Below are 14,690 nucleotides of genomic sequence, written 5' to 3' on the forward strand. Positions count from 1 at the left end.
TTAGAGAAACGAAACTTTTTTCCTCCCTCTCAAATGGGTTTTCGAACCGGACTCGGCAGCCAAGATGCTATCTGTACTCTTATAGTGGCAATTCAGAACAGCCAAATCTTGCGACATTATTGCTTTAGTTTATTCATAGATATTGCTCACGCCTACGATTCGGTCCACATTCCCATATTATACCAAATACTTAATACTCTTCACATTCATCCGGGGGTAGCCCAATTAATATGGCACTTATATCACGAACGAATATTGGTTTTTTGGTTCTCCCATAACGTTACGGGACCACGAATAATTCGGAGTGGTGTCCCCCAAGGCTCCCCACTCAGCCCAATTCTTTTTAATATATACACACAATACTTGCATCAAACACTAAATTCTAATCATCATATACTGCAATATGCTGACGATTTTTGTTTTTACAATAGCACATCAGATGCCACTCGAGGCATCTTAGACCTACGCAAATTTATCATTCAATTAAGTGATCAATTAGCGCTCCGCGGCTTATCATTTTCCCCGGAGAAATCACAGATCATTATTTTCAATCCGTATACGCTTACCCGCTATCCCAATACGTTAACTCATTTACATCAAATTCCGGTGGTCCAAACCTGTAAATACTTAGGTATCCATTTCGACCGTAAATTAACTTGGCAACCGCATCTTACATATTTGCACACAAGAGGGAAAAAATTGATCAACATTTTGAAAGGGCTTGCCACTACCAAATGGGAGGGCCACCCCTCCATTATGTTATTATTTTATAAGAATTGCTTCCGCTCACTCTTCGACTATTCGGCGCCCGTACTGGGAGGGATGTCTGATCGCTGGCTCCAAAAAATGGATATCTTACAGCGACAGGCACTCCGACTTTGCCTCGGACTAATGGCATCTAGCCCCAATGTGAGCGTTTATGGAGAGAGTACTGAACTGCCTCTCTCCTTCCGATACCAATATTCTACCACGAAATACATCTTGAAAACATGGGAACGACACCCTCACCCCTTCAGTACCGTATTCGCTATTCAACGCCAACTGAATGCAACTCTAAACCTCGATCGCTCTCGCCCTCGGCTTTTCTTTTTATCTTGTTATAATATTGATAGCGACGCCTACCATCTCAGCTTTACCTTTACATCCCCTTTGATATACACTCTCCCAATACTCATCGCCCCTCTCCCTCATATTAACTTTACTGATTTCGGTCGACATGAATATTACAAAGAACTCTGGCCCGACCATATTTTTATCTACACAGACGGGTCCAAAAATGCCGACCGAGTTGGATGTGCCTTTTATGTCCCCCAATACAATGTTGTACGCCAATTTTCCCTATCGTCAGAAGCATCTATCTATTCGGCAGAGTGCTATGCCATTTATCAGGCCTTGATACACGCTCGTGAAGCACAATACACGCAAACTTTAATTCTCACAGATGCCCTCAGCGTATTATTCACGATCGCTCGTTGCGGTAAGGATGCTTATCGGTTGCAACTCTTTCCCATCTTAATCTTACAAGAGTACTTTCACCTCCAAAACAAAGCCCAACGCGTACAGTTTACCTATGTCAAAGCGCATAGCAATCTTAATCCTCACCAAGACCTTGTGGATCATTATGCCAAAACAGCTGTGGACGTTCCTTTCCCCTCTCCAATCCGACTCGCCTATACTGATCTTCTCCCACGGGTCAAAAAAAAAATTCACTCTCAGTGGGAAAATTGGGTTCATGACGCAGTGGCAAAAACCACTACTTACAAATGGTTTTATGATAAACTCCCTATTCGACCTTGGTTTCATCATTTAAAAATGCCCCGTGAAGTGATCACCTGTATCCTACGCCTTAGAACGGGACATGTGACCACAAACGAGCATCTGGCACGCATTCACCAAACTCCCTCTCCCAATTGTACCTGCGGAGAACATAAACAAACCCCCACCCACTTATTTTTCCAATGCCCGCTATGGAACACACAACGCCAGGCACTTTTCCACAGACTCCTTCGACAAAAGGTTGCTTCTCCTTTCTCCTTGCCCACTCTACTTTCATCTCCTTCCCCCTCTACTATGTGGATTCTCTATGGATTTGCCCGACAGTGCGAACTTCGCTTTTGATTCCCGCCCTCATCATTACTGTATTATAGTGACAGTGAAGTGAAGCGTAAAAGAATATTGTACTGTTCATCTTAGTGCGCGAACTCCTAGCCCTCAATGTTCTCAGACCGTTGCCCAAGACTGCTATCATTTAAGCGGTGAGGGGCATGAAGAAGAAGAAGAAGAAGAAGCGAGGAAACGGTAGTGGTGCGTTTTGTGTTACGGAGTTTGTGATATTGTGCGTTTGTTATCAAAGCTTTTTGTGACATTTACTGTTGTTCGTACAACAATGGACAAATTTATTATTCGAAGTAAGCGCCTGAAATCGGAAGCTTTAAGCGAATGCAGCACAGCCACATATTGTCTCGATGAATATAAGGTACCTACTTCAACTGCACCAGCTGAATCGGAAACATGTCCTCCCACATTTGTACAGATATTCCTGAAGTTGGAAATGTTTTTGATATCCTCAAGTGCTTGTATACCTACTTTTCTACGTCCGGAATAGCTCATACACGGTTTGTAGAAATACATACAGAGTTAAATGTTCGTGCAGAACTAAAAAATCTAAGTAGCACTAGATGGTTTTGCCAAATAAGGTCTCTACTTGCGGTGAGAAAAACTTATGATGCTCTTTTGAAATATCTGAGGAAACCATCAGATTCAGCAGATAAATGTACAGCCCTAGGCCTTTATGAATTTTTGAGAAAATTCTCAACCATGATGTCTCTGTTTATTTTCATTGAGCTTCTGTCCATAACAGAAATTCTCAATAACAAGTTGCAGTCACGAAACCTTGATATTGCGGAGGCAATTGCAGGTGTTAATGCAGTGCTTGACACTTTACACGGTATGCGAAATGAAGAATATTTTAACTCTGTATACAAAGAGGCAGAGTTATTTGCGAAACAGAAGGTAACTCTCAATGAAACAAGTGTTGAACATTATTCAAAAGTTCACAAACGTGTTCACACATTACCATCATCACTGAAAGACCACGTTGTAAATGAAACCCTGGGGCACAAAACTGATACCGATAAACCTGCATTCTGCGGACTTTTTTACACTATCATTGATCGAATGATAAATGAGCTGGAAGGTCGTTTTAAAGATAAAGCAACTTCCAGTGTTCTGGTTGGAATTCAGCATATGTCACCTTCTTTACTTACAACAAATTTTGATTTGTTTTTGAACACTCAATTCTTGAGTGGTTTTTGTGACAATTTTCAATTACAAGTGCCGATGGTTGCAAAAAATTACCTAAAGAACTTGACATACACCATCACATCCATAGTACATTTAATGAACGCCATTCCAAAAGACATGTTTCCGAACTTATGCAGAATGTTGCAAATTGCAGTGACAATTCCTGTGACATCAGCATCGTGTGAGAGGAGTTTTAGCTGTTTCAAGAGAATCAAGACATTTTTGCTTAATAGTGGGCCAACACAGACTTTCCTCACTTGCAATACTGGCCATAGAAAAGGAAGAGTGTCATGAATTGTGTGTGGATTGTGTTATTGATAATTTTGCAAGAAATTCGAACCGCAGAGTACAGCTGATACATAAAGACATAGTTCACCAGCATTAGAAAAACAGGACAGGAATATCCATCTGTTTTTTATAAAAGTTAATGCAGTAAGTCTATGTTAGTTTCAATTCCTTATGCTTTTTATGTATTTTTGTCTTATTAATCACTTTGCTATTTTCAAACATTAAAAATATTTACAATAGTAGTAAGTCATGTATCTGGTTGCAGCTCCCCCAAAGCAGATGGCCTAGCGACGCTACTGCTCACCTGGTCGACAACATGATAACATCACTTCAGTCCCTGATGATGAGAGCAACGCTAGCTCTCGAAAGTTATTTAAAGTTATGCTTGGGGGAAATTGTGGTTGAATGTTTCACCAACATGTTACGAATCTGAGTGTATTAAGTTCAAACCCGTGCGAGATATGAATGTTCCTTTTGTTCGTTCATTGTAATGGTACGGAATAAACTGGGAAAGTAAAAGAGTTACAGCCCAGAAGATTTTGAATTAAGGCGAGTGTTTCAATTTTAGACTTCTTGTAGTTACTCTGATATGAAATTTAAAATGTGAATATTACATTATTGTACGTACTATAGGTTATGAACAATTTTAATCATATTGGCAAATTGTAATTGACACTTATGATCAAATTGAACAAAATGGAGAAAAATTGCAAGCGAGAGAGTAATATTTGTAATGCATTGCTCTTACCTGCTGAAAATATTAGTTTACAGTTTATGTGATTTTCAAAAGGGTGTATATCCACTTACCACTGTTAAAATTCCCGAATCCAAAACGTAAGGGGGAAACTGGAGCGCCGTAACTTCCTTGACGCCTCACACCTAAAGAAATGCATGATTTTAGACCCTCTGTAACACAATGGGTGACGCACAAAGTATTAAGTATAACTTCCACTATCAATACCTCGGACACTATTTTTTTTTTTTACATAATTTCATTGTTATCAATTCCGATTACACCTATAGGTTCAGTCCCAGATGATGTATTTGTGCATACTAAAAGGAACTCAAAACAATTTTTAACACCTATAAAGATATATTTTAATGGTACCAACTTGATCCTACTTACATACAAGAAATTTCTGCAGTACCAGTTTCCTGATCTGTTAAGACCATAGAATATCATTTCCACGAGTGTATAACGTGATATCCTGTCTATCGACTGTGTGATTGTCCAGGGTGTGCGGTGCTCAGTTCCGCTGTAGCTTGTGGACGAAGTGAACCGTACATCTGTGCTCCGTCGGAAAAATTTTAAGTGTGAAAGTAGAACGGCGTATCAATGTGAAGTTTCTTATCAAATTCGGAAAATCCGCCACAGAAACTTATGTTTTGTTGAAGGAAGTGTACGGAGATTAGTGTTTATCACGCACTCAATTGTGTGAGTGGTTTCAAAGGTTTAAAGAGGGTCGAGAAGTGATCGCGGACGACTCGCATCCTGGACGGCCTTGCACATCGAAAACGGAATCAAACATTGCAAATGTCGGTGAATTGATTCGAATTGGGTACCGGAAGGTCAAACTGTCAACCAACAATATTTCATTACGGTGCTGACGAGCCTTCGTGAGCGAGTAAGAAGACGACGATCTGATTTGTGGAAAAGCAAGTCATGGATTCTTCATCTGGACAATGCCCCTGACCACACTGCATTGTCAGTCAAGGCTCTTTTGGCCAAGTAAGGAATCCCAGTGTTAGAACATCCATCCTATTCGCCGGATCTTGCTCCGTGTGACCTTTTTTTTTTATTCCCAAAGGTCAAATCAGCACTGAATGGAACCAGATTTACGACCGTAGAATCTGTGAAAACGAAAGCGACGGAAGTCATGAACATGGTTTCAGAATATGATTTCCAGCACTGCTTCCAGCAATGGAAGATTCGTATGGAGCGGTGTATCGATAGTGCAGGGGATTACTTTGAGGAGGATAATATTCGTATTGTACAAAATAACCAATAAGAGATTTTGTAGCAACAGGCCGGTTTTTTTCTAGTCACACCTCGTAGTTTCATTTTTCTCTTAACTCGCTTAATAGTTCACGTTTGAGGAGACATTATTTAACAAGATATTCTCTTTGGAGTGTTCCATCCGTTTGCACATGCGCGACTCAGTAACAAGCAAGCAACAAGCGGCACATGCAGCTTGGAATGTTACTTCGGTAAGAAAGGTTATATTTATTTCTGAACCTTCGTTTCCTGCAGATTGTCGCCTGTCGCTTGTCACTTCGATCTGAAAGCTCCCTAAAAGATGTTTAGTGGTACCTATTAATAAAGAGGAAATTAATATATATGTATCAGTACCTGCACCATATCCACGTTGAGTTCCTGGTGCTGCACCCACTGCGCCCCTGGGTCCTGCTCCACCAAAGCCAAGATCGACATTTTGTGCACCACTACCTGTCACTGCAAAATATCCAATGAAACCATGGTTGTAATTGGGAACTGTTGAATTATTAAACTTCCATCCAATCAATAGAAGTAAGAAGTATTGAATATATATATATATAGCACATTAATCTCGCAATCAATGGTGTTTATTAGGCTCTTAGATCCTCTAATGTTTTCAAAGGAAAAGCATGGGAACAAAATATTGATGGGGTGAAGATCATATGAAAGGAAACTATAACACGTAAACTGTAAACACACTAAATTTCTGTTGCTTTAAAACTCAAGAATTTCCATAGCCAAAAGTTACAAATATTTTGGGTAGAATAATATACAAAATACTAATTACGTTAATCCGTTAATGGTGTCATTTTTATTAAGCTCTAAATAAACATGGCAGCTGATAACATTTTGCGATCTAACATTTAAAAAATCTACAATCACCAATAATCAAGTTTAAATAAAGCATAATCGTGAAATTCCCCAATATATGGGCTAAACAACGCATGCCCTAAATCGAAGGGAAGGAACAAGACTGTCAAAATTTTGACAAAACACTAGATCGAGAAAACCTTTAACTTCTATGGAACTATGAATGCACTCTTTGGCCACAAGCAGTTCTTTTGATATGCAGCATAGCATTCTATGTACAGACTATTTGTACTGAACCGAAAAACAGTACGTATATTTAAATTGATATTAAGAAATCCGATTTAAATGAAAAAATGAACAAAAGTTATATTTTAAAATGAAAATCATTATTTTTATCCGCCCTGTCTACAGACACCACCTAATCAATAAAAGTAAGGAATAGGGAAATGGTGAATTTATAGAATATAATTTAAGCTCCATAAAACCATTCAATTAAACTTACACAGATTATTTCATTTAAGCTTGTGAAAGACCGATCAGAGAGTAGTTAAATAGTGGAGCCTAATACGAATTAAGATTAACGAAAGCAGATAAAAGGTTATTACTGTGTGGTACGGAGAATTCGTTATGACGCAGTGTTAAAGACCCCAAAGGAATATTTGTAGGTTTTGCTGATGAAAATGCAGATGGCACTGCTGATAAACTCTTACAACAGATCGTAAAAAATGTGAAACAATTTAATTAAATTTAAATTTTTATTCTCCGTAATTCATTATTATATACAGTAAACCATATTTTTCAATATTAATGTGCAAATGCAGTTACCTGTTAGCTACATGTATTCCTATACTATATTACTTTAAAAAGATGTACTTATGAAAATATTTTTAAATATGTGTTATAAAAATATTACAAGACAAAGTACATAATAGTGTAACTGGTTCCATTATGTTGCTAAAAATAGCAAGTTCAACTGCTAAATTCTAATTTATTAACTTATAATAGCTATACTTACAAATAAGAGTCTATGATAGACCACGAATGTAATTCACATGAGTGCATGTAAAATTCTCGTGTAACGTTGAAAAATAAATTGGAATGATAAGAGTGCATCTTTTATGTAGGAATGATGTAGTACATGAGCAGTGTACTCGAGTGTGTATACAAACGACATGTTTCCCTACTCGTATATAAATAATGTACCTTACCTCCACTTGCTTGTGATCCCATACGGAGTGTGCTACCTGGCAAATTTAAACACACGTAAGAACACTTGCAATTTTTTCTAAGTACTTATCAAAAACAATACATGATTAGGATGAATGAAGTCTAACATGGAAATGTGGCTACAGGATGTACATTCTTGCTTCTTTTGTTTTTTAAGACTACTTTTTATGCTCAGATAGGCAAATCTGGAATGGACCTACAGTTTAAAGTGTGATCCAAACAACTGGTCATCGGACACCGCAACCTACAGATTAAGTCATGTAGATGACAACGTATTAAGATACAAGATATGACGTATATGCACCGCATCTTACGCTTATGGAGGTAGAAGGCACTGGCGTATGTAGGACTTTTTCTTTTTTGGCAGGGGCTGGAATTGCTTTCTAGGGGGACTGCTACTCAATATGGCAATCGGAGGTCAAAGGATTTACCGCTTTGGTTTTTCCCCAAGTTCTTCACTGCTTTTAATTGAAAATTTTGATTTTCCTGATTTCGGCTGTTGCCCCATCAGTCCACCTCGCCCCTCTGCGTAAGTCATAGGTTGATAGTATATGGTTTAGCTTGTACTACTTAGAGGGTAAGTAATGTGCTTACATAGAGGACAAATTAGCAGCTTAAGACCAATTGGACGCGGCGGCTACGTGGTGGAGTGGTTAGCACAGCGTGCTACGACGCCAGGGGTCCCGGGTTCGAATTCCGGCCTGTGCATGGGTGTTCTTTGAGTATCCATTCATAAATTCCACCATATTATCACTTATTTCCATGGTTACTTTCCTTGGTCGCGTATAGCCAAAAATGGCAAAAAAGCGATCGCCAAAAAACAAATATTAAATCGCATTGGACGTTAGGGGCGGGGGTGAAAGTAATTATCGTTTAATAGTCTATCCTTTTGGCTACGTCAAGTGGACACTGGCTTACAAAGATGCCTTATAAAATGACAATGGCACTAAATTACTGATTTTGTCACTCGTTTTATGATATGTAATGTTGAAGTTTAGTGACTCTGTGCTCAACTTAGCCCCTACAGTGTTGGGAGTTACAGTATAAAGGCCCCTCACATTCTCCGTGGCGCAGTGTAATCAAGGGGTCCCTTGTTCGATACCCGGTGAAGGCCCATAGTCACGGACGCCCGAGGATTTTTTCTCAAGGGCGGCAGAGGCACAGAAACTTTTATTGTTGTTATTATTATTACTGCTACTACTTTTGTTGTTATTGTTATTATTAAGAAAACTGCTTTTACTTTTGTTATTATAATTATTACTACTTGTTTTTTTTAAAAATTACATACATTTGAAATTTCCATATTCTGTATATCTGCATATAATATATTCTAAATATAGTGTAAAATAAACTAAGCTTAAATGTAATCCTACTTCAAATAATAATAATAATTGCTGTAACTTGTGGCCTGTAAGTCGCAGAAAACAATATATTTTGTTGAAAAATATCACTACAATTTCACCATTCGAATTTCATTAACTATTTCCAGAAATCTTAGTGGGTGCAAGTTCCTCCCTGGCCCCTCCCTGCGACCGCCCTTGCCCATAGTTGTTCAGATCCCACTTTAAACTGTAGGTCCAGTCTTGATTAGCCTATCTGTGCATAAAGTGGGCTTAACAAGAACAACTGAACTCAACATTACAGGAAACTATACATCAGTTTACAGTGACGGCGATTGGGTTCCAAAACCGGGGGGGGGGGTTAAGGTGGTAAAACTTGGGGGGAGCAAAGACCGTATATTTCCCTTTGTGTATATACGATTTAGCATAGTGCAGGGGCAAAAGTGGCGAAAAGTGTCAGTCAGTTTAGTTCTAGATAATAACTACCAAATTATAATACGATAACCTTACGTATGTCACATAGGCCATTTTCACGCTTTAGGGCCGATAACATTTATAGTATTTGAGAAATGTTCATTTACCTTCAAGATTACAAGTGTGTTTCATGGTTTAATGAACTGATTCCGTTAATCAAAATTAACAAGTACACTAATTGACTAATATACCTGAGTCATTCTTATCAACAAGGAGGCATTTTAAACATGTTAAAACAGGAATATCACGTAATTGATGAAGATGAATCTGATTTTCTTTGTCCAGAACGTCTCCCATTTGTATCTGAAAGGTATATGATTCATTTTACCAACGAGTGTTGAAGATTAAACACCGTATCTATGACAGTTCAAACAATGGACAACGACACATTGTAATTATTTACAGGGTGATTCAAAAGTCCCTTAACACCCCTTAGTTAGACTGGGTACAATTGACAATTATGTAAACAGGGGGAATCATATTGGTGTTCCAAGCGGACTACTGAATTCAATTCAAAATTGTTAAATGGGAAGGAGGTGATGATGTGTCAAATCACGCTAGAATTTAACAAGAAATGCAACGATCAAGGTTTTTTCAACCTATGTTTGATCATGAAAAGTTATGACAGCATGATTTTAACCAATATCTCATTTTCTAGGTGCGAGAAAAGAGTGCAACTAAATTGCTAAAAATACTAAACACTAAAAAGAATTGTTAATGATTTAATGCATTTATATTTGAAAGAGCAAAGCAGTAGTTGTATTACCATTTTCAAAAAGTAGCGTCGTCGCCTTGTAATCAAGGGGTCCCGAGTTCGATTCCCGGTGGAGGCACATAGTGGTTCGGATCCCACTTTAAACTGTAGGTGCAGTCCAGATTAGCCTTGTTGTGCATAAAGTGGACTTAAAACAACAAATCAATCAATCAACCATTTTCAAAAAGATCTGCTGACGTTACAGTACCTGTAAAATGTCCAGTTTCACGTGTTCGTCGCTTGCCAGCCATCTCTCCGTCATCTGCCTTATTATAATCTTCTTCACTGTCGTTTACTATAAATTGAGAACAAAAACGAAACTAAATCTGGTAAATGATACTTCCTGCACAAAGAGACGTAAATGTAAGTACTATGACATCGAGTAGGTAAAATTACTCTTCATAACTAAACTTTTACCTTACAATGTATCATGAGAAACCCTTTAGAAAAAATATAACAAATTTCAAACATTTATGTAGAAGTTTATTTGTAGTTTATTAATATAGTGGCTATTATATTGTTATAAAATATTACAGTAATTATAAATATTACAACGGTTTGAAAATTAAATATTTTTCACGATAGATGTAATTATTACATAAGTGCACTATTATTTGTTCTCTTCACGATCAAGATGAGTGGCTAGAAGGCGACACACATTAATTTCAATATAATAAAAACTACTGTAGGCCTACTTACTTGTAGTGACTAAAAGTGTACATTACTATGATTTTCAATGCGATCTTTAAATATGCTAGATGTCACTTCATGATAAGGATTGATTAAACTTCATTAAATATTATTGTGCTGTAAATTCAAGGTATTTCTACATAAAATTGCATTTTCTTGAATGTTTATACATGCATAACGTACATTTGGCAAAAGATACATTTAGTATCTAAACAAAATGAATTTTATAATTTTCATAAAAATAGTTCGCCTCTGATTATCGGTTTCTCGATTTAACTATTTAACTATGAATAGAAAATACTTTTCGATGTGATCTTCATACACAATATTTTCATTTCGAGATTTGTAAATTTTTGTGTAATAAACGTACGTCAAACAATACATTTCAGTGTTTAATTTTAACGGATTACAGCACGTGATTATCATAGCTAGTTGTAATAACTCATACTTATTTAAGAAATATCATGCTTTTGTACTTTTGATACAATCTGCTGATTAAAACAATAACATTTACGAATGAATGACATGAATGCGAGACGAAAACTTTTGTTGCAAGTCTTACCCCATTGTAATTCACCATCCTTGAAATTTTCCAAGTCTTCTCCCTTTCTTTGGGCTATTGTTACGGCTTCGACACAGAAGAATATCGTCACCTGCTGTATTGAAATTATATGAACCTGAATCACATATTTTAAACGGTAAAAATCCTGGAAATTTAAATAATTTAGCTACGCTGTTCTAAGAGAACAATTCCTGCAACGATACGGTTCATTGACGTTTCCTGGTGGAATATTTGGAGCTTTTTCACAATTAGACATTTCAGTCAATTAGTTCATGAAATATCATTCAGATAATTGTTGATCGTACGACTGTATTTTTGAGTAGAAAGAACCTTTTGCCTGATAATATTAATTGTAACACATGAAAATCTATTTATGATCAAATTTAAGTTTACAAATAATGATTTTGAATTTTAGAATTTAAATTAAAAATTAATCTCATGTTCAATGTAAAAATAATCGGGTGCTCATCTTAGACGCACTCAAAGGAACTTTATCACACCATTGTATTATGTGGTGTGCGGGTAGAACCGCGATGGTCCGGTCGGTTGGGTGTCTAGCTGCAACGCGAGAGTTCTGATTTGATTCCTTGGGTGCGTGATTTCAGGTGGGAGTCTTTCCAGCAATGTTCTCTCGTGGAGCGGCTCTTGGGTTCACCCAGCCTCAAATAAATGAGTAACGAATGAGGAAACCTGGAAGGAGGGCTTAAAAACCGTCGGAGAGTGGTACTGATCTAATCACCTCCTTGAGCCCTCCCTACCTCTACATTCACTCCCCACCCACCCCACGAATATGCTTTCACTGCTGCAATATATAGGCTGTTGCTTCAACATTTTACACCTCATAGCGGTGTGTTTGGTTCCTAAGTCTAAAAATTGGATTAGGATTTTTTTTGTCTAGTTGCCACTTTTGGCGAGTAGACAGCGGTTGCGTTCGACGGACACAATGGTTCCCAAAGCGGCTCACTAATATCTCACTTGATGCGTTTGTTTTGTCCGCTGTCCTTACAGTTTCCATATTTGCCTGCCAAAATAGGTTCACAAATATGTAGAGAAGTATGATAAAATATGTAATTTTCGAAAAGGATAATAATGTATGAAAATTCTTACTAACGTTCTACTTAGTTTGGCACAACAATTGTACTGTACTTGCTATACACTGAACGGATCGTTTAGCGATTGAAATTTTTTACAAGTAAGATATAGCTATCTCAATTTTCTGACAACAATGAAAGTGACAATGTAATCCTCATTTTCATGAACATTAAAAGAGAGACAGCTTTGAGACAAAGTAGTTAACAAAATATTAGGGATTCGAAGTATATTTCAAACGCTATTTATTTATAGAATTTAATCTCTACCAAAGTAAAGATTAATGTTCATAATTTTCAGACACCGGTTCTTTTTTTCTCTAGTTGAGGTATAATTTGACGACTAAGTTTTTTAGTTTGTCGAGTAAGTTTTCAATTTTAGTTATTCAATTTACTGCAATAGCAATCAAATTACGATGACGCCATTCACGATCTCATATATTGTAGACATGCTGTAATTGGCACTCAGTTCGGGCTTTCATAATTTGTTATAGGTTGAGTGAAGATTATATGTGTATAAACAATATAATTAATATAATCATATCAGAATCATATTAATATAATTGTATTAGAAGAAATTATTGTAAATAATATCAAATAGTGTTACTTTTTACTTATTTTTTGTTAATTTGCTATTAATTTTTGTGTTATTTTGTTACTTTTAATTATTATTATTATTATTATTTTGCTTTTTCATTGTTGACAATTTCAGTGGAAAAATGGCCACCTGTACTGTATCTGGAATTTTATCAATAAATAAATAAATAAACATAATTATATACGTAATATATTATATATAATGATATGCCTTTAGTTCAAATGTAACACAACATTTAAAATAAACGGAAATATAGAACTCACCTGAAGAATAAAAATGTACAATAGTGTTCTTGTCATTTCTAACCCTACATAGCATTGGCTGTCTGCATGCTTATATTTTATTCTTTTATGTCACAGTGTTTGCAATTCATTGTGTTCCAAGCTGCCAGAGAATTACATTATCACTGATTCTGACTGAATTAAACATTAATATTAAGACCTGTGAAACGTAAACATTTTTGGAAACATTTTCTCCTTACGTTTGTGCTTACATAACAAGTAAGAAATCTTGGTTGAGAAACTTCAGCAGCGTTTGAGTGGTAGAATGTTACAGAAGTAAATTATAATATAATTCTGTACTTCACAAGCTCCAAGTAGACTTCTAGGAGGTTGAAGATTTTTCGTAATGTTGTTACATATTTCTGTCAATATTTTCCAAGTAACGTTGAAAGTACATTGTCTATATTTCACGCAGACTTTTCGCGCCACTGTTATTTTATTTGGTTCAACGGTTTGCAGTTTAAGATATATTATCGCGAAAATAAATACACGATAGTTTTTTTTTACTAGGTTTCTAAATTTGAAATATTTTTCTCGGCCTTCTAATGCTTCGAAGGGATAGCCAATAATAGAATTAGTTCAAAGAGTAGGAAAAGAGAGGACTAATATATTTCGATCTTTCGTTGTAATCCCTTTTTGCTTTAGTGAAAAGTATAACTATCACTCTCAATTGTGTTGATCTTTAACTTTGTGAAAATTTTAAATAGTTTCTTATACTTTCTCTCAGCAGTGAGTATTATGTGCTTTGTTACTGTTATGTCGAGGAAACAGTATATTCGGTTATGTAAGATAAATCGGGGTATTAAGGACCACCAAATTGCTATTTAATTGAAGAAATTCATCAGGAGCTGTTCAAGAAAACACAAACAGGATGCATTCTGGAATGTATATTTTCTAGTTTACATTAATGACAACAGAAACGAGTTGGAATATAATGCAAAGGCAAAAACAACAATGAATTGAAAGATAGGTTGCATGGTCCCAATTGCCCCTTTGCTGGGTAATAAGGACCATGCAATGGGGTATCAAGGACCGGTCCGCATTTGAATGGTACGTCCTTCTTTTTCAAAACACAATAATCTTGAACTACGTCACACAAGTTTCGTTTGTTCATTCAAAAAAAAAAAAAAAAAAAAACATTAAGGAAACAGAATGAAGCACTCCTCTAATTGTGATCCTTCTGCAGCTGTTAGTGCAGTAGACGTTCCAGGATGCGCTTTTAACTTCATACAGCCGCTCAGCAGTTCTTTATGGCGTTTTCGCGCGTCTGCCTTTTGGC

At 36.6% G+C, this 14,690-nt stretch overlaps 1 protein-coding gene across 4 annotated transcripts in view; it reads right to left on the reverse strand.

The window, feature by feature from the left end:
• LOC145991204 (uncharacterized) overlaps positions 1–13,549 on the reverse strand; it is a 35,296-nt gene extending 21,747 nt beyond the window's left edge. For 2 of the 4 annotated variants that reach the window (XR_014442014.1, XM_083127103.1), the window contains exons 1-6: positions 13,394–13,549; positions 11,445–11,538; positions 10,401–10,487; positions 7,606–7,641; positions 5,942–6,043; positions 4,399–4,470 (exon numbers count right to left, since the gene is read on the reverse strand). Coding sequence is in view for 3 of the 4 variants with exons in the window: in XM_083127103.1 (XP_082983229.1) it covers positions 4,399–4,470; positions 5,942–6,043; positions 7,606–7,641; positions 10,401–10,487; positions 11,445–11,538; positions 13,394–13,429 (427 nt within the window). In the remaining variant the exon portion in view is untranslated. The remainder of the gene's footprint in view (positions 1–4,398; positions 4,471–5,941; positions 6,044–7,605; positions 7,642–10,400; positions 10,488–11,444; positions 11,539–13,393) is intronic. The other 2 variants (XM_083127104.1, XM_083127105.1) reach the window with 2 other exon arrangements.
• Positions 13,550–14,690: the final 1,141 nt, after the last annotated feature.

Source organism: Lepisma saccharinum, chromosome 8, assembly GCF_977018435.1.
Source record: "Lepisma saccharinum chromosome 8, izLepSacc3.1, whole genome shotgun sequence".
In the NCBI taxonomy this organism is placed as follows: domain Eukaryota; kingdom Metazoa; phylum Arthropoda; class Insecta; order Zygentoma; family Lepismatidae; genus Lepisma; species Lepisma saccharinum.